This window comes from Bos taurus, chromosome 19 (genome assembly GCF_002263795.3).
Source record: "Bos taurus isolate L1 Dominette 01449 registration number 42190680 breed Hereford chromosome 19, ARS-UCD2.0, whole genome shotgun sequence".
Lineage (NCBI taxonomy): Eukaryota > Metazoa > Chordata > Mammalia > Artiodactyla > Bovidae > Bos > Bos taurus.
This window is the reverse complement of record NC_037346.1, coordinates 10,615,011-10,635,267: the sequence shown is the minus strand read 5'-3', so window position 1 is coordinate 10,635,267 and position 20,257 is coordinate 10,615,011. Positions and strand designations below refer to the sequence as shown.

The 20,257-nt window shown below is 37.0% G+C and overlaps 1 protein-coding gene across 3 annotated transcripts in view; it reads right to left on the bottom strand.

Moving 5' to 3' along the window:
* The window catches only part of CLTC (clathrin heavy chain), a 69,934-nt gene that overhangs the window by 30,225 nt on the left and 19,452 nt on the right, over positions 1-20,257 (bottom strand). For all 3 annotated transcript variants that reach the window (XM_024979563.2, XM_024979562.2, NM_174023.2), the window contains 12 exon segments: positions 16,482-16,689; positions 13,544-13,812; positions 12,583-12,744; positions 10,245-10,358; positions 9,664-9,837; positions 5,717-5,914; positions 4,820-5,020; positions 2,656-2,808; positions 1,942-2,064; positions 974-1,111; positions 500-664; positions 204-384 (listed from right to left, as the gene is read on the bottom strand). In XM_024979563.2, the coding sequence (XP_024835331.1) occupies positions 204-384; positions 500-664; positions 974-1,111; positions 1,942-2,064; positions 2,656-2,808; positions 4,820-5,020; positions 5,717-5,914; positions 9,664-9,837; positions 10,245-10,358; positions 12,583-12,744; positions 13,544-13,812; positions 16,482-16,689 (2,086 nt within the window).

The window sequence follows — 20,257 nt, the reverse complement described above, 5'->3', positions numbered from 1 at the left end:
ATGCAGACAGTCTATTCACCTCATGTCCCTAGAACCTGATACAGATGATGCCTGACTATATTTATTGACAATAAAACTTAAAATATTCCATCAAAATAAGCTTGGAGAAAGAATTTCCAATAGCCTATGACCATTAATAACCTATGATGTATACCCCTCTTGCCTATCTTAAGTCATTTAAAATGATTCGAACTTTTAATTACCTTCAAAACTCTTGAAAGATTCAAAAAGTTCAATCAGAGACTGAGTGGACAGTTGTTCATGATACTTAGAAGCCACCTGTACACAGATCTGTAGATTCTGACGAATATTGGCAGACAGCATGGCCCTGAGGCATTCTAGGGAGTCTTCCACTGATAAGGACCCAAAGTAATTCACTAACCACTAGAGGACAAAATAAATAAGTGAAATAATATTAAATCCAATGGATCATTTGGTTACACAAACACATTTTCAGTATACCAATTAATGGTAACTAATAGGCAAGACACTGAAATACCTCAGGGTTAAGAAGATGCGTGTGAACGACTGCACGCTTTATATCATATAAGTCAGTGAAGTGTTCTAACGCACGCTGCAAGAGGCCAGCCTTTTCACACAGCTGAGCGATATGAGCCCGGTCATAATGCGTGAACATCTGATTGCCTAGAATAGCATCTGCGACCTAGAAAAACATAAAAGGATGAGTTTATCTTACCACTCCACCTGTATCAGTAACTCCATATCCAGATTACACCTTAAGATCCAATACTGGACTGATAAAGGAGAGAAAGTACAAAGAGAATTTTAGCCAAATTTTCTAAAATGATGAATGGGCGTCTCAGTAGCTTCAAATAACTTAATCTAAGCAGCTGTGAATAACAGCTATAGAAAAACCTCAGTAGCTTCAAATAACTTAATCTAAGCAGCTGTGAATAACAGCTATAGAAAAACAGTGACAGAAACATGCTATAAAATGCATGAAAACACGTACCTGAGGTGCATGCATAAGGTTCATCTCAAGCAACCTCGTCTGTAAAGGACCTTCAGATGGGCGATTATTCTTCAGGGCATCAAGCAAGAATGCAGTACACTGCTGAATTAGATTGTATTCCATAAACACATCGACAATCTGCAAAAAAAGATGTAAGGGAAATTGTTTTTAAGATACTTAAAAACTACTTTATGATACAGTTGACAATACAGGTAAGTGAAAGGAAATTAAACATTATCTCTTTCTTCATACATAAAACACTACCAGATCAAATTCCAGATTTAAAGAATATTATTTAGATAACATAACCTCATAATTTAACAGGAAGTTTTATCTTCCACAGTTACTTTAGTTCTAGTAAACACACCCATAAAATATTTCAAGATACTATATAGTAGAATATAAACTGCAAGATTTAAAATTTTGATTGACTGATTGATATACACATGCATGCCACACCACAGGACATGCCAGACTTTAGTTCCCTGACCAGGGACTGAATCTGTACCCCGTGCAGTAGAAGCATGACTCCTAACCACTGGACCACCAGGAAGTCCCTGATGAACTGTTTAAAATACACAAAAGCATAAAAACGAAAGAGTCCTTGATTCCCACTTCATATATGCATTTTCTCTCTCCCTTCACCAAGTGGCAGAGACTAGCCTTTGTGTTTTCTTATACCTATATTTTTTGTATTTTTAATACATATATCACTAAATGAGGTAGGATTTGTTTTGCATGTTTTAAAGCTATATATATAGATGGTATCTTACTGTCCATTCTTCTACAACTTGCTTTTCTTAGGTAACACAGTTGAAATTTATCCATGTAAATAAATAAACACAGCTCTAAGTTCTACAAATAAAAAAGTTAACCTGTTCTCCAGGTTGTTTAAACTCAGATCCGCTCCCCCCACCCCGATTCTCTACATAAATTAACTTCTACAAAATACATTTTAAATTGTTTACCTGGGTGATATCAGCAAGAGGTTCTTCATCCTGAACTAACATTTGAGCAAACTGCTGCCCCTGATCTGGACTGATACGCATAACATTTCTCAGCAGAAAGATCCAGTCTGGAGTATATCCAACCTAAAAACAGACAAAAATGTAAGCCCTGCTGCAGAGTTCCATTTTTATATTACTTAAAGGCTTTTTCGTAACTATACTCCAATAATGGATTTTAAAAGACAGAAGAAATCACAGAACAAAAACAAACCAAAAGCAATGGGTGCCCCCCCCACCCCCGTGGGAAATAAATACTGCTTCTACAATAGAATCTTCTTACTACAGAACTACTGGTGAAAGTACAAATTCAGTGTTAACAGATGCTCAATTTGATCTTGGTTTATATAAGACAACTTGATCTTGGTGATAATATATTTGAACAAACGGCTATAAATTTTTATAATCAGCTTATTCAGTCTCATTGAACATGAAAAAATTTGTTCTAATAGGTTAAACATGCCCTAGCAGTTTAAGTTCTAAATGCCATGCAAGAGTAACTGTCTCCATTTTTGAAAAGTGATTCTGTAAATGAGAACCATACTAGTGCTTTATACTTTCCCAAGTAATCATAAAAATTTAAGGAAATTTACTATTAAAACTGAGAGTGACTATAGGATAATTTCTCTCTTAATGTTTTAATGAATTTATGTTCAGAATTTGTTTCATTGAACTCACTTTTTTAGCATATAAAACAATCTTCTGGACTTGACCTGTTTCTGCAAAGCACTGAATGACTTTATTTGGAACGTTAGCCCTTAAGTACACACTAAGCGCCAATGTAGGGTCCACAGATTTCACAAGGTCTCCCAGTTCTTCAGAACATTCCAGCTGTCCAAAGGGAAAAGAGGCTATTTAGTAATCCATGAGCTATTTTATAAATAGGCAGTTGTTACTACTTCCATTATAAATAATAACTAATATGACAGGCATTTAGTTACCCAGTTGTCCCAAAATGTATTATAAATACGCAGGAGTTATGGTTATAAAGACTACTGATTTTGTATTCAGAGCAAAGTCTCAGTAGAATTCTCCACACATTCTACTTAAGGATAAAAACCCACCAAGACTTCACATGTACAGATTCTACCAACTATCTTGTTAGGCATATAAATATTTAAGAAGCAGAATCTTGCACTTCTCACTATTAAGAATATTCAGGTATCAGTCCCAGATGGTCTCAATTTTACAAGAATAATCCAGCTCCTAATGTAATGCTATCAAATGAAAATCTGATTCAAAAAGCCAGCTGAGGTTACCATAAAGACCACTTTAAAATTAGGGAATGATCTGTAGGACCTAAGCTTCATTATCTTCTTGACTTTGGGGTTTAAAAGTTGTAAAGCAGGACACTAATTTCACAAAGTCAAGCAGATAAATATGTTAGAATTTTAAGGTGGTATACATGGAGACACACTCCTCTGTGCCGTTCAATCTGCCTAAGCTGCTCAATCTGGAAACCGCTTCTCTAAAGGAGCTTTGCTTTACACACTAGAGTTGACTTTCTATTTTATAAGTATGTCAAAAGAATAGCGCTTATCACTGATATTCAATAATGAGACGTTCTATCAGAGTCTATACCCTCTCGACTGAATACACTAATGTAGAGCTGACCAGTGTCCTTTTCACCACAAATGAATCCTACATGACCATTCACCAAAATAGGTAATGATACCCAAAAAGCTCTTACATTGTTATATTGGTCAACTCAGTTACCTTGGCTGTTCTCATCCTCCCTTATCTTAAACAATTAGGACGGACCTCAAGTACTATGTGGCTAGTAACTATTCTTCAGCAGACTCCTGTCCAAGCACCCCAACTCTGAAGTTCTATCCTCCAGTATCCTCTAAGACTGCCAGAAGCTGGGTCAAGAAACAAGGATTTAGCATTGGTAATGCAGAAATACTACCAACATACACTAAAGCTGAAAGGTCTAACATTAAAACTTATTCACAACCCAGAGTGCTATAAAATAGGACCACCTCAGTTCTTGACACTGACGTAAGACATGACAATTCAACATTGCCACTTTGTGGAGAAAGGCTTTCTATAGTGGTATGAAAGCAATAATATCACTAATGGGTTGTTTAAACTCATTAGTTGTCTTACAAATAGGTGACATTTTTCATAATATACACTAGAAAACATAATACTATTAGATGCTCTATGTGAAAAGAAACTCGTTAACTACTGAGTGAACATAAAATGGATAGAGAAATCCCACAGTAAAGAAAGCTGGTTAACAACAGTTTTCAAATATTCATATTTAAATAACTTCAAGAAACTAATAAGTTAATATTTTTTCATGTAATGCCAGCTAACATTCTCTGTGAAGTGACTCTGGGGATCTGCATCACTGCTAATCAGTCCTGATGTCCTGTTAACCAATTCCACGTTGTATATAACATATTTCCCTTACACACCTAACCGGCTCCACCATTTTGATATTTGGGAAGTTCTAGAAGAAAAGATACAATGTTGTATGGCTGAAAATACTGGGCATCCCAAGTGTGGGATGTGGGAGACAGGAATACATTCTTAGGTCCCCATGAGTTTATACATGTTGACAAATACGCAAAGCATGCAAAGTGTCTCACACTAAGCTTAACCACCAAGCAAGTAATCCTGGATTCCCTTTTAAAATAAAGATACCTCAACATGCCACAATAATAACCCATTTTCAGAAGAAAACACGCCTATGCATCTCATGCAGTGTCTATTCTTTCACCATTCCTACAAACAATGAATCACGGATGGAGATGTTCTAGTACAGCCTGTGTTTTTAACTTGCTAACGTGGTATTTAATCAAAGTGAAAATATGTTAACGTTAAGTTAATATACCTTATCTTCTTTTAACCATTTCTCCAAAAGCTGTTTCCGCCCCTGCTGAAGTACAGGCCTACACAGTTCTAAGGATTCATATTTGTTTAGCTGGCCCTGGTCCAAAAGGATTCCAAAGTACTGAAGTAGGGGTGAAGTTTGACCTGGCTGAGCTGGAACACTCTGGAACCGACGGATGGTGTCTGGGGTACGAAGAATTCCCTTTAAGAAACAGAAATGTTAAGGACTCCTTTTAAAGATGATTCAATATCACACTAATAACTTCATGGATCTGTTAAGTCAATTTTAAAGGCATAATTCCATCTACTGAAACCAAATCTCAACTTTTCAACATGTTGAATGGTAAAGATTCAGGCAATGTCTGTCAAACTTCTGATTCAATGTTATGAGATTATTCTGAATCAGAAACATACCAACCTAATCATAATGCTAATGTATTATTCCAGGTTCATATTAGGTTAAGTAAAAATTTCATTACCGGTCAGGGAGTAAGGTATTAATTCAGTCCAACATAATACAAAAATGATGAGGATAAATTCAGGTCAAGTTCAGACAACTCTTCGTACCATGAATTGAACAAGATCTGTTTCATCTTTAAGACATAAAATCAGTAGCTATCATAAGATCCAACTAAGTAAACATTATTACATCTATGTAAATCAGAGCCTGTTAGATCTACACATCATTCTAACAATCTGAGTTTTAAAAAGTTAACCAAATCTAGAGCATAGAAAAGTTAACTAACTAAATCTAGAAGAAACTCATTCTACTGGAAAACATATCCTAAAAAAATACTCATTTCTCTGTGGGAAGCTGGTTCCACTCCTAACAGTATTAGAAACAGACCACGCTGGCATCAATCCAAACATGGCAATTTTCATTTTCATAACTACGTACCTTTGGTGCATTAGCGGCCACCTTTGCTGCCTCTGAGTAATTTCCCTGGGCAAAAAGAGCATTAAATTTCCGGGCAAAGAGTTCTTCAGCACCAGCTAAGTTGTTACGTACAGCCATTCTCAGAGCCAAATCAGGATTTTGTAGGACATTGGTGATATAAGGGATTATGTTTTCTTCTTCCACACATACTGAGAGAACCTGCAATTTAAGATCTAATGAACAGCTGCAATGCGTTCACTTGAGCATCAGATACTAAATATGTTTAATGCTGATGACCACTGAGTGACAAAATATAAAACTGTGATGGCTGCTTTCTTGCTGCCACTTTAAAAAAAAAAAAAAAAGAGGGCAGAAAACAGAAGACTAAGGGGTGCTGCTAAACCAAATGGGGGTTCCTCAAGAAACCTATATGCAGGTCAGGAAGCAACAGTTAGAACTGGACATGGAACAACAGACTGGTTCCAAATAGGAAAAGGAGTACATCAAGGCTGTATACTGTCAACCTGCTTATTTGACTTATATGCAGAGTACATCATGAGAAACGCTGGGCCGGAAGAAGCACAAGCTAGAATTAAGATTGCCGGGAGAAATATCAATAACCTCAGATATGCAGATGACATCACCCTTATGGCAGAAAGTGAAGAGGAACTCAAAAGCCTCTTGATGAAAGTGAAAGAGGAGAGTGAAAAAGTTGGCTTAAAGCCCAACATTCAGAAAACGAAGATCATGGCATCTGGTCCCATCACTTCATTGGAAAGAGATGGGGAAATAGTGGAAACAGTGTAAGACTTTATTTTTTGGGGCTCCAAAATCTCTGCAGATGGTGACTGCAGCCATGAAATTAAAAGATGCTTACTCTTTGGAAGGAAAGTTATGACCAACCTAGATACCATATTCAAAAGCAGAGACATTACTTCTCAACAAAGGTCCATCTAGTCAAGGCTATGGTTTTTCCAGTGGTCATGTATGGATGTGAGAGTTGGACTATAAAGAAAGCTGAGTGCCGAAGAATTGATGTTTTTGAACTGTGGTGTTGGAGAAGACTCTTGAGAGTCCCTTGAACTGCAAGGAGATCCAACCAGTCCATCCTAAAGGAGATCAGTCCTGGGTGTTCATTGGAAGGACTGATGCTGAAGCTGAAACTCCAATACTTTGGCCACCTCATGCGAAGAGTTGACTCATTAGAAAAGACCCTGATGCTGGGAGGGGTTGCGGGCAGGAGGAAAAGGGGATGACAGAGGATGAGATGGCTGGATGGTATCACCGACTTGATGGACATGAGTTTGGGTAGACTCTGGGAGTTGGTGATGGACAGGGAGGCCTGGCATGCTGCAATTCATGGGGTCGCAAAGAGTCGGACACGACTGAGCGACTGAACTAAACTGAACTGAAAATAGAGCTGTCTTGTAATATAAGTAACTCCCGATCTCATACAGTCCAAACTCTAATTGCTTTGCTACCATCCATTCTTAACATGGCATGGGCTCACATGGACGAAGTTTAAGATAGATTCCTCTTAACACTGATTTTTCAGTAATTTTAATTACATTTACATTCCCAGAGTTCAAATTATATACTCAAGGAGGGAAAGGACCACTAAATCCTCACACACCTTATATATTGCAAGGTATACAGTAGATGCTTAATAAATGTGGCACCAGTAAAGAGCAACTTCTAATTGCTCTTTTTAAAGAACAATTAATTACCTACCCTCAGTTCCCCAAGTAAGTCATTGTCACAGAATGCCGATCTATTTGCTTAAAAGCTGAATTTCTGTCAATTGCCAAAGAGAAAAGGAGTCCTTCATCATGCATCCATTCCTCTCCCCAACACCAGATCTGGGTACACACCCCAGCTTATAAACTACTTCTATTCCCCGTAATGACAGTTCTCATACCATTATTTCTCATACCAGTGTTTCTCAGTCACTATTCCACATAAAGAAAGGAACTTATCTTTGTCTTTAATTGTATATTTCGCACCAGGGCAGTGTTGAACACAAAGTAAATGCTTAATATTTGCCAAGTAAGTGAGAACTCAATAACCAAACAAGTAATATATATTTGCCTGTTCTATTATTCCCTTTGAGGAAAATGAAATTTTAACCTCCAAGTGTTTCCTTTCTACAGATCTGACCTCCATCTTCCAAAGCTTAGGTCATTCTCTATCTGCAATGTGACACTAATACCCCATGTTAAGAGGTCTTTTTTTAAAAGAAAGAATTCTTTCTTTATAGTTATTTACATTTTCATCTTTAATACTACTTCTTAGGAAAAATAAGGAAGATGAACAAACCCACTTCCAACTGTACTTTCTGTAGCCTTCCCCAAATACCAAATCCATAGTTTCATCTTTATCCCATTTTTAGATTGTATTAGCAGAGTCCTAGAAACCAGTATTTAAGACATACAGGGGGAAAAGATGGTTCCTGTATCTTCTAAAGTATTCAGTTCTACCAAGTTCAGACTGTCATCTTGATCACTTTTAATTTTGCAACCAACAGAAACCATACTCATTCCTTCAGGGCATTGGGTCAGGTCCAGCTATAGTTAGCTCTGATCAAAAGAGTAGAGCCCTGAGCCCTATAGGTTATTGTGAACATTCATCTTATTCAAAGCAGTTGGCAAAGAAAACTTGTGGAGAGAGGGAAGGGAAACAATCAATAATCAAAGTTATGAATATTAATATATAATGGTAAAATTTTCAGGATATTTTAGTTAAAACAATTATCTCTGGCTTAACAACTTTATGATTATAAATTATCAGTAATCTAGTTCACCAAAAGACACATTCATTCCTGATTTTTCCACGAGAGGCACATGCAACTCAATAAATGAATGCTACTGAATTTTTAAAGTGGCTTTTGTGCCAGACACTGACTAGTGCAGAAATACAATTAAAAAAGAAAAGCCCCTTTCCTAAGGAAGAACAGTGATGAAGTAGTTAAACAAGCAACTGTAACTCACTGTGTTAAGTGCCATGGGGAGGGCTCCCTAAAGCAGAAGCACCTAATCAGGTGTGGAACCGATGGAAAGGATGGATGAGTAGGGAGAGACTCCCTTTCTCTACAGTATTTCTTTCTTCACATACATACTATGTTCTGAAAATTAATAGAATAAAGGAGAAAAAAAAAAACCTATCTGCTTTCATTTACCATTGAGGAAAAACAATAATTTGGAGGAAAACAAACAAAAGGAAAGGTCAATAACATTTAACCATTTTTTTTAGGGAAAAAGATACTTCTAGGCATAATATTTTAAATTACATTAAAACACTAAAATACAGAAAAAAAGATCACTTGGGTTAGGTGGTGTGAGGAGGTTTGTCAAATGTGACAAGTCAGAACAGCAAACTGGGTAACTTTTCAAGTACCCCACTGAACCTACCAGAGCTACTGTAACATATCACCTTCCCACATTAAACATTCAGTAATAATTAAAGAGGTGAGAAAAAAGACAAAGGAAGAATTTTTTTCCTTGTAGCTGATAATGAGTCTTACAGATTACAGGAAGCAAACTCTATAAAAAGTATACAGTCTTAGAATCCCCTGGTGGTCCAGCCCTAGGACTCACCACTACTGGGGCCTGGGTTCAATCTCTGGTTAAGCAACTAAGATCCCACAAGCCCTGGGGTGCAGCCAAGTATACAATCTGTCAGATGTCACCCTATCAATTTCTTTGCATGAAGAGCCACTTCTCTTGATAACAGAGACACAAACACAATCCTTAGGTGGCTATACTATATGCCAAATAGTTCCTTCTCTTTGAGATACAGTTAAAGAGAGATTGCAGAGTACATAGTAGTATATAATATATATATGCATCTGTATTTTTAGATATACATTATTTTCTGACATCCAAAATTACCATTTACTTTTTGGCAAAAGGCTAACCGTAGTAAGTGTTATTTTCTTTTATCACCTAATTTGATTTTCAAGGTGTCCTTACCTGTCCCTTTCTGTTTACTCCAATTATTCCAGCCGTGGCTTCATGAGGTGCAGTGACAAAGATCGTTTCTCCACTGATTCTATTCATGTAGATGCAGGTACCAGTCTCAAGGTCATAGAGGTGGATGTAACCATACTTCGTAATCAAGAATACTACATCATGCTTTTCACTGATCTGTATAAAGAAAATAAGTACTTCAGTAATAATGAACAATCAGAAAGTTTAGTCCCATTCCATTTCAGAGATGGTAAAATTCTAGGATTTTGACAAGAGGCTTTTATGAAAAATTAAAAACTAGTATTTATGGTTTCTTCATTTTTACTGCAGATTCAAATATGCAATGTCCCAAGCTCTTACATAAAACACAAGAATATTAATAAACTGTATAAGATAAAAGAGAAAACATAATTTTGAAGAACCTGGGATAACCCAATTTATGTATTACATAAAGAAGTATTACTTTACAAAGTTTCGCTATTTCTGAGTAAAGGCACCACTTAAAATTATACTGTCAGTAGTACTTTTTTAATTACTCGTGTTTAGAAAACAAATTTCAAGTTCCTTTGTTTTGCTTAAAATACCTGCATTGCAACAGGAAAGTCATTTTGTGCTTCTGGAGGAAAGAAAACATCCACTGCCTTCTTTGGAAATGGTTGGTTCCCTGTTGGTGGTGTGCCAACTTCAATGATATGTAACTGTTCAAAAGAAAAGTAAAACTTATGATCAACTGCTAAAAAGGACCATAGCAGCTTTATTTGTGAAAACAACCAAATGTCCTAAATAGCTGAACTAGGCCTGGAGTGCTGTGGTTCGTGGGGTCGCAAAGAGTCGGACATGACTGAGCGACTGAACTGAACTGAAACTATATGGTAACAACCATACTATGGAACACTCCTCAGTAATAAAATGAACTTTCAGACACAATGTCCAGTGGAAACACATAAAAAATGGCTACTCTTCATAAGATCGCATACTATATGATTCAACTTATAAAGCATTCTTGAAGAGACAGAATTTCAGAAATGAAAAGTAAAGTAGTGATTTACAGGGGTTAGAGATGGCAAGCTAGCAGTAAGTGGTTGTGACTATAAAGGGGCAGCAAGAAGGTAATCTTTGTGGTAATGGAATAGTATGTATCTTCAATCTATACATGACAAAATTACACAATTATATAATTGAACCAATGTTGATTTCTGGTTTGTCAAATGTACTAAATGGCTATGTAAGACGTAACCATTAAGGTAAACTAGGAAAAGAGCACAGGATCGTTTCCCACAAATAATATGTATTACTTCAAGATAAAAATTTTAAAAAGTCAGTTGAACAGCTCAACCACATCTCAATCTACCTTAAAGAATGGTAAAACAATACACACAAAAATGCATTCTCATGGCTTTCGATTACAATTAAATTTTCCAAATAGAAATCTAACTGAAGTTATTAAAGTCTTCTCTGCCCACACCTACTCTAAATAGAGATTAAGTATAGACTCAACATGAGTAGTCGCTTTAATCACAGACACCTCAGAAATTTGGATGAGAACATTCTGGTTTAAAATGTCTGATGCTGTACATCAGCAAGCAATGGCAAGAGAGAGCAAATAATGTTAATGGAAGACTACTATATATTTTGCTTAGTCATGTGAGGAATGGACTTAAAAAATAACTCGGTTTCCAAGATATATAACCATATGAAAGTTACAGGGTCTCATCCTTAATTAGAATGACTAGCCATACTGAAAAAATTGCCTTCCCTTAAAAAAACCATGGCCGACTATAAAATATATAGCACAATATATCAAGTAAGCTCAAGAACCTATAAACTGGTTTTCTGATACTACAAAAATTATACACAAGGTTTTTTCTAAGGAGGACTTTTCAAAAAATGTCACAGCCTTATGTCTTAATTAGTGCATCTAATTTCTAATGTATATGGGTTTTTTGTTTAAAATTCATCAATTCAGATCTAAATATCTAAATTGTATTTTTTATCATTAGCCTACTGAGAGGCTGGTAGGAACATTCCTTGGTTCAGGGATTATTACTCTAAACTTTTAGGGAGAACGCTACCTCTGTACATATGTTCCCGCCCAGATTACAGGTTACTGATTACTGTATTTTAAGCAATCTCGATCTTGATTTTTTAAAACTACTTAGCATGGAAAATATATTAAGACTTCAGAGAACCTGCTATGGCGATGAGGAGAGCAGTCAGACTGCGTTTCCAGGGGCAGTCGTGCCAAGCGGGCATCCAGCAGTGCAATCGCAGCAGCAGCAGGGCCTCAGAGCTCTGCGCCAGGGCTTCTGGCTGCTGCCCACTCTCCCTTATTCCTCCTAATTCTCCCAGCTTGGTTCTAAACCTTCTTAGCTAATGCAAACTACCCACTATACCTTCATTATTAAACTTTATGCTCTAAGCAACCATCCCCTGTTTCTGTTGTCTGCAACTAAGAACCCTGCAAAGCACTTCAACTTGTCCAAGTGATTTCAACGTAGTCAGTGTTGAGAAGCTCTGATTTAAGGCAACGGTACTGAAATTGTGGTCCACTCTACCTAGTCATCTACAGCATTTAAAATGCACATTATGAGCTCCACTTACTGAATCAGACTCTCTAGATGGAAGGCATACAAATGTACATTTTAGCCACCCTAGTGATTCTTAATGCACAGGAAAGCCTTTGGTAAAGGCAATGAAATAAAGTCTATAAACAGCAGACACAAACAAGTTGCTTAAGAAACATTCACTTTAGACAAGTATCACCAGAAACAGAATTTAAAGAAATTAAATCACCACCAATCTGAATGTTAAAAACAAATTAACAAAAGAGAAGACTATTTTGGAATCAGATAACAAATTAATTAGTAACAGAAAGACAAAAGGCAAATTCTCATTAAAACAATTTCCAGAGGCAAAACTTACCTTCCCTCCCGCTTGACCCCGTACTGCAAAACAAAACAACGTTGACTCTTCTGCATTGCCTTCCATCTTGAATTGTGCGAAGCTAGCTGCGTGTCCCTCAATGGGCTGAGACACTTTCCTATCTACAGAATACAACTGCATAGCTCCCACCACACGATTTTGCTACAAAAGATCAAGCAGAATAAAGTTTAGGGTCCCAACGAACCAGTAACTTTCAGATACAATAATCAGTGAAATAATTAAAACACTTTATCATCTTTAGAAGGATTTACAATTCCTTTTCTCTCAATGTAGATTTGATACTTAATTTAAAATTTAGTTGCAAACATTCTATTAAAGCTTAACATGAATGTTTAAAATGTGCCTCACATACAACCATCTTTTTACACTATCCTTTTTTTTAAAAAAAAGAAAGATATAGGAGTACTCGGAGAAGGCAATGGCACCCCACTCCAGTACTCTTGCCTGGAAAATCCCATGGGCAGAGGAGCCTGGTAGGCTGCAGTCCATGAGGTCGCTAAGAGTCAGACAAGACTGAGCGACTTCACTTTCATACATTGGAGAAGGAAATGGCAACCCACTCCAGTGTTCTTGCCTGGAGAATCCCAGGGACGGGGGAGCCTGGTGGGCTGCCGTCTATGGGGTCGCACAGAGTCGGACACGACTGAAGTGACTTAGCAGTAGCAGCAGGAGTACTCATTCTGCAGTAAATATCCACAATAAATTCCAAATCACTCAAACTCATTCCCTCAACCCGCAGAGAGGACCTCAAAACACCTTGCTAAGAGTACTCCAACCTGTATGACAGTATAAGGGATTAAACCAGCAACTTTTATTTCTTTTTAAAAAAAAAGGGGGGGGGAGTCAGATGGGCAAAGAAGATCCAATTTCAAAATAAACTACATTTCAAGCACATAAATTCTCTAGACCTTTTCTTTATTCAAAACTAGAAAAATGTTACCTGTGCAGATATGCCAGTCAGAAGTAACCACTTTTGCTTTGCATCAGTTCGATAATTGATAATCTGGCACCCTGCGAGGCTAGAGTGGCGATCAAACATTTTCACCGGCTGCGACTCTCCTTCCATACTCCAATGATAAACTGCATTATCCGTAACAAGAGCAACCGTATTCAAAGAGATCCATTTCCAGAAGGTGACATCATCAGTCATGGTATGGGCCTTCATTTTACTTTTCATTTCAATGTTAAATATCTGGAGAGTTTTCCCAGCTAAAAACAAAAGTAAGAATTATGAATCACTAAGAAAGCAAAGCTCAAGATAAATTAGTATCTAGCTAGATCAGACTATCTCTGCATCAAAATCTGTAACTTCCAAACAAAATGGTCCTAGCGTGAGACTAATAACATCTACAGTAGTCACAGTGACAGAGCTGCAACCACTGAGGAGCTGGGACTGAGCAATCTACACCTAAACGTGAAGCAAAAACTATCACCTCTAATAAATACACTTGAAACAGATAGTATTACTTCCAAAGAGTTTTAAATCCCAACTAAAAATGAACAGCTCCCTTAATGATGAAAAACAAGTTGTAACCTTCATACTTAATTAAGAATGCTTACCCATAAACTTAATGGTTGGTACACAGAAAAAAAATGGTTGGTACACAGAAAAAAACAAATCTGATTCAAGCACATGGGGAAAACGTCTACTTTTTAAAAGGCAGCCATCCCCCATTCAAATATATCTTGTGGAAACTTCTTTGGAAGAGGATCTACTTCAACTCTACCTGTACCACTAACACATGAGAGAGGTGCATGCTACACTGTATTGGTTTAAGATACAAAGGGAAGGTAGAGGTGCTACAGAAAAGGAGAGGAAGACAAAGGAGGAAGGTTTCAGATGTTAATATATTAAAGGTAAGAACAAAATTCAAGCTTCAACCAGTTAAAACAGCAAACATTTAGTAAAAGAAGATGAAATCTGCTGTGAATGTTAAGAGTTCACTGAGTCAGATGCAAAGGTTTATACTGAAAATTTGAGACCCATCACAATCCAAAAAGTGATTTGGGTTAAGTTAATAGAGATCAAAGCCCACAGCTAACATTAGGCTGCCTAATTCGTATTAGTCCTTAGAGACTAAGGAAAACTCCATTCCTGAGCCTCAGAGAATTTGGCTCCTGAAGAACAAAAATTATAAGGTAGTAAGGGAGTGGGGGTGGAGAGAGGGATGGGACGGGACACAAAACATACAGCTTTGTACCACAACCCTCCTTAATTACTACATGGGTAAAAACTTCTTCCATAAAATGAAGAATGTTATCCCCATCCCACACAATATGTAAACCACAACCAGACTTGAACAATTGTGAGAGTTATGGTCCTGTTTATAAAAAGAAACTAAGGGATTTGAAACTGGATTCAGAAGGAAGCCATATTTGGGAATAATTTAAATTTCCTTTGTTTCTTCCCCAACCCCTAGTTAATTACATGTTTTATTCTTTATGTGAAAGAGGTTGGAGCATATGTACATGGGGTGTTTTGGGGAGGAGGGCAAGGGTTGACAGCTTAACTATGTAGTGTAGACACAAAGGCACAGATCTATAATGGTATTACTGTATGGGGCTCTGAAAACTCTTTCAATTTATTCTTTTTATAAAACAGGACAATAACTAATACAATCTAATTTAAGAAAACTCACCATCTGCACACATAAGAAAGCATTAAGAAATGTGATAAAATAACAACAACATTAAAAATAGAAAAGAATTATGAGAAAATTAAAACGATGGCCTTATAAAAGAGGAATGAGAGCTGTTAAGCAATTGAATTTAAATTCTTTAAGGAGGCTGAAGGGAACTTACTACCTTAAATATGTACTGCAAATAACAGACCCCTGCCACAGAACAAGTATCCCAGGTAAAATCTGGACCATCTTTCCCAGAGATGAGATCAACTTCTATCTTGCAGAGATGTAACAATGACTTCTTTGAGTATGTTTTCAGTCCACCCCTAGCCCAATCAATTTAATTTCCAAACAGTGTCACTACTAAACACAAAATATAAATCATGTGGAAAAAACAAGTCTATTTAAATACTTCAGCACCTGGAACAAGTCACCCACAAATTTACCAAGAAATTACCAAGAATCTGAACACTTCCTCCTACTATCAAGAAGAAAAGCAACAAACCAAAAAACAGCCAACTAAATGTCTCTTTCAAGTTGAGATAGTTACCTAGCCCTCGTAAGAGTCTGTTTTAAATAGTCAATTCTACTTTCAGTCTAAAGTTCAAAGGAAAAAAATTAACGTAAGACTCCCAGAAAGTATGAGGGCCTCTGAACTCTGTTTGGACTGCCAGGTTGCAGAGTTAGTTCCCTACTATGACAATTAAAAAGTCAGTCTGAATAAACTAACACCATTGATTCCAAAAAGTTAATACCTACCTATATATACACACACACTTTTAAAAATCAGTCTAAGTTCAAGCCAGTTTTAGAATTTGTTAAATGTAACACAAACCTGACATATAAAAAAGACACAGAATGAAGAGCAAGTTTATCACCATAACAAAATTCTGCAATGTATAGTTGCTAATACTAGTAAAGTATATTTTACTCCAGAAAACAAATCACTAATTTCTTGTGTCTTCTGTAAATGGGGTTATGTTTTTAATATAATATTACCACACCATAGATATAAAGCTTAAATTCATTTAATCTAAATCTTAAAATTTTCCAAGTATGTGTAGAAAGTAAGACAGCTCACAGAATTATGCCAAGTAAAAGTCATGAAAATAGTTTAAAAAATCACAGTAACAGCTTTCACTTTGCAGATCTGTTTAACCAAACTTAATATACTAAAAAAAAAGATTCTAATTACTGTATTTGAATAAATTCCTATAGGAAAAGTTTTAAGAAAAAAACACAATCTGTTTATACCTTTTAGTGCAATTACTTTGCTGGCTGGATTCATGATGGCGCTGTCTGCTGAAATTGGTCTTCGAATTGGATTACTTGGGTCATTCATATCAATAATTACCACCTGGGCCTGCTCTCCTACTTTCTCTCTAATGCAGATGAATTTGTCTGACTCCATAGTCAAGGTACTGAAGCCAATATTTGCTGGGTTTATACCCAGGTTCTGGAGCTGAGGGAAGAAAAAAAACAAAAAATATTAATAAATCATGCTACCAAGTGAATTAGAAAGACTTGATATTCATGTGTGGTCATCATTACAAATCCTCATTTAACCATTACTACTTCAAGGTCAACATTGACAACTCCATTACACGGATTCAAATGAGGCAATTAATATAATGGACCTTCTCTCTTCCAACAAGTATGGTTTTCAATTGTTTTGTTATAATCCTGCAGTTGTAACTTGAGAGGTATAACCATCTGGTGACAACTAAGAGGAAGAACAGACAGATATAAAGGTAAGAGCTACATCTGAGAGGTAGCCTTTATGGGTCAAGGAACCTGAGGTAATCAGTGTTTCATGGCTTGGGATTTCTGAACTATTAGATCGTCCTCTCTAATCCCCTTTAGGATTTAGTAGTTACTTGATCATATGTACTGGACTTCAGGAAACTGAAAATTATTGATAAATTATAGCATAAAATGAGAGAGTTAAAAATTTCACAGGGTTCTTGGTCTAAAGTAACTTGGATCAGCCAGAGCAGACAAGTAAGTTACAATACTTGGCAAAAAGTGCCAAAACAAAGATACGTAAGAGAGATCCAGTCAAAGGAAGCCTACAGGCAAGGGAGTGAATGTGTTCAACAGAAGTAGACTAGAGAACACACCACAGAAGGATGAGCACATATTAAGGCCTAGAGATATGAAAGTGTGGTCTGCTGCGGCTTTGCTGGTGGTCCACTGGTTAAGAATCTGCTTTCAATGCAGGGGATGCTGGTTAGATCCCTGGTTGGAGAACTAAGATCTCACATGCTGTGGGGCAACTAAGCCCATGAGCTGCTACGAAGACCCAAAACAGCTAAATAACTAACTAAAAAAAAAAAAGTGTGGTCTGCTAAGGGAATTCTAAGTGCTCTTGTAACACTGGGAATAGAGATTATGTATGAAAGGTTTTTGGAGAATTAAGATGACAAACACAAGTATGGGCTAGACTGGTAAGATAGATGTACCCCAGTAAGAATCAGGAATTGATCCTAAGGAAACTACTTCAGGATTTTAACAAGGAAAATAATGGAATCAGATTTGCTTTGTGTATGCAGAAGCTATTAATTTGCTAAGCAAATATACAAGATCTAAAGATGACACATCTTTAAAAACTAGTTAAATATATAACTGAGAACAAGAGGAGAGGGAGATTTCTACCAGACTGGGTCATTTCTCTAGGTGACTAAATGTAGTATAATAGACCACCACTCAAAGGCTACCTGAAGGCTTTCTTAGCCTTGACCAGCCGGAGGGTTTTATTTTTTTCCTCCAATAGGTAACAAGTTCACATGGAACAAAATACAAACAAAAATTTTAAAGCAGGAAGATGAAAAAAAAAATTTTTTTAAGCATGGGAAAAGAAAACTCACTGTCACTACTCTCTTCTGGACCAGCTGAGCCAAGGTAACTGTGATGCATGCTCAGTCACTCAGTCCTGTCCAACTCTGTGCAACCCCACGGACTGTAGCCCTCCAGGCTCCTCCTCTGTCCACGGAATTTTCCAGGCAAGATACTGCAGTGGGTTGCCATTTCCTACTCCAGGGGATCTTCCTGACCCAGGGATTGAACCCATGTCTCTTTCACTGGCAGGTGGATTCTTTACTGCTGAGCCACCTGGCAAGCCCTAAAGGTAACTGTCTTTTACATAAATTATTCTGTCAAACTCTTCTGCTAATAGTGCTAAACTATAACCAGTCCAGGATTTCAAAAGAATACAACGTAAGATTAAGAGACTACATTGTAATTTCACTTCCCTCTTACACCTCAATGACTGTAGGTACAATGATAAAGTATAGTTACAGTAACTTGGTCACTGAATATCAGGGTAGGTAACCAAGCAATTGTCTAACTATTAACACAAACATGGTAATAAAGTGGAAGATTAACTAGTTGTACAAGCTCAAGTATATGCTGTAGTGCAAGGCAAGTATACAAGCTGTGAGATATGTAACTTATAAGTGAGTTTGGTTACAACTTTATGAATTACCAATTTTCATTTCTTCCTAACTTTAACTTTTAGTGACATTCAGTTTCAGAACTAATGGAGGAAGATAAAGAAGTGGTCCTCAACAATCCATGAAGGGACCTTGTCGGGGGTTAAGGGATGCCTTAGGCAAACCAGGCTGTCTAATTTCATAAGAGGTGGATACATTTGTATTTCTGAGTAGACCAGTCCTCAGGCTCAAGTTTAATTGAGTTACCTTTCCAATAATTAAAAAAATATTTCAGTAGATCCTAGAGCTCCCAGAACCATATACATAAAAGCAACAAGTTATCTTCTAAACTACTCTTTAAAAGAATTCTAGGCCTCTAAGTTACTACCAAGCATTCACCAAAAGCAATTTTGAGTCTCAGCTGTCACAGCTTAAATCCTACAATGTCTGAGAAAGTAAAAATAAACAGTGCTAGTCAAACAGTAAAATTAAAACAAGGATGCAAACCACAAACACACTGAACTAAATGATTCCAAGAGATTCTTTTTTATTCCTCCACATAAGAGGTAGGTAGAAGACAACTAACTGTAAGAGAAGAAAACACTATGAGATAATAAAGAGGAGAGAAAATGGTAAGTCAAGAAACATGTGTTTTATTCTTTCCCAGATCTCCAGATAAATGCATCAAGAAATGTCTTCAAAAGCCAGCAGAGACCTTTAGCCTCATAGCTGTTTTATTTGCAGAAAAAAGCAAAGATTTGGTGCAAAGTGGGGGCACTTCCTGATACTTCTCCTCAATCTATGTAGTACTTTTACTTTTTCTCATTAAACACGTTCTACCAAGAAAGCTGTGTATATATATTTTTAACCTTCTCTATCAACATTGTACTGCATATGAAAGATTTATACTTTATTAAAAAAAATTAAGTAAAAACTAGATGGCAAATCCTCACCAATCTACACATTTAAACATTTTAAGAAGCATACTTAAGTAATGCCTATTTACATAACTAAATAGGAAACTTCTCCTTCCTAAAAAGCCTCTCCCAGTTGTTAGGATAAGTGACCTATTTCAATAGGTTAACAGAAAGTTACTTTTTCTCCCACCTCTTCAAATAAGGTCAGTAAGAATTTTTCCTCATTGCTGATACTTCTCAGTGAGAATGCCCAGTTCAGTTCAGTTGCTCAGTCGTGTCCGACTCTTTGCAACCCCATGCACTGCAGCACGCCAGGCCTCCCTGTCCATCACCAACTCCCGGAGTTCACCCAGACTCATGTCCATTGAGTCAGTGATGCCATCCAGCCATCTCATCCTCTGTCATCCCCTTCTCTTCCTGCCCCTAATCCCTCCCAGCATCAGGGTCTCTTCCAATGAGTCAACTCTTCGCATGAGGAGGCCAAAGTACTGTGTTTCAGCTTTAGCATCATTCCCTCCAAAGAAATCCCAGGGCTGATCTCCTTCAGAATGGACTGGTTGGATCTCCTTGCAATCCAAGGGACTCTCAAGAGTCTTTTCCAACACCACAGTTCAAAAGCATCAATTCTTCGGCGCTCAGCCTTCTTCACAGTCCAACTCTCACATCCATACATGACCACAGG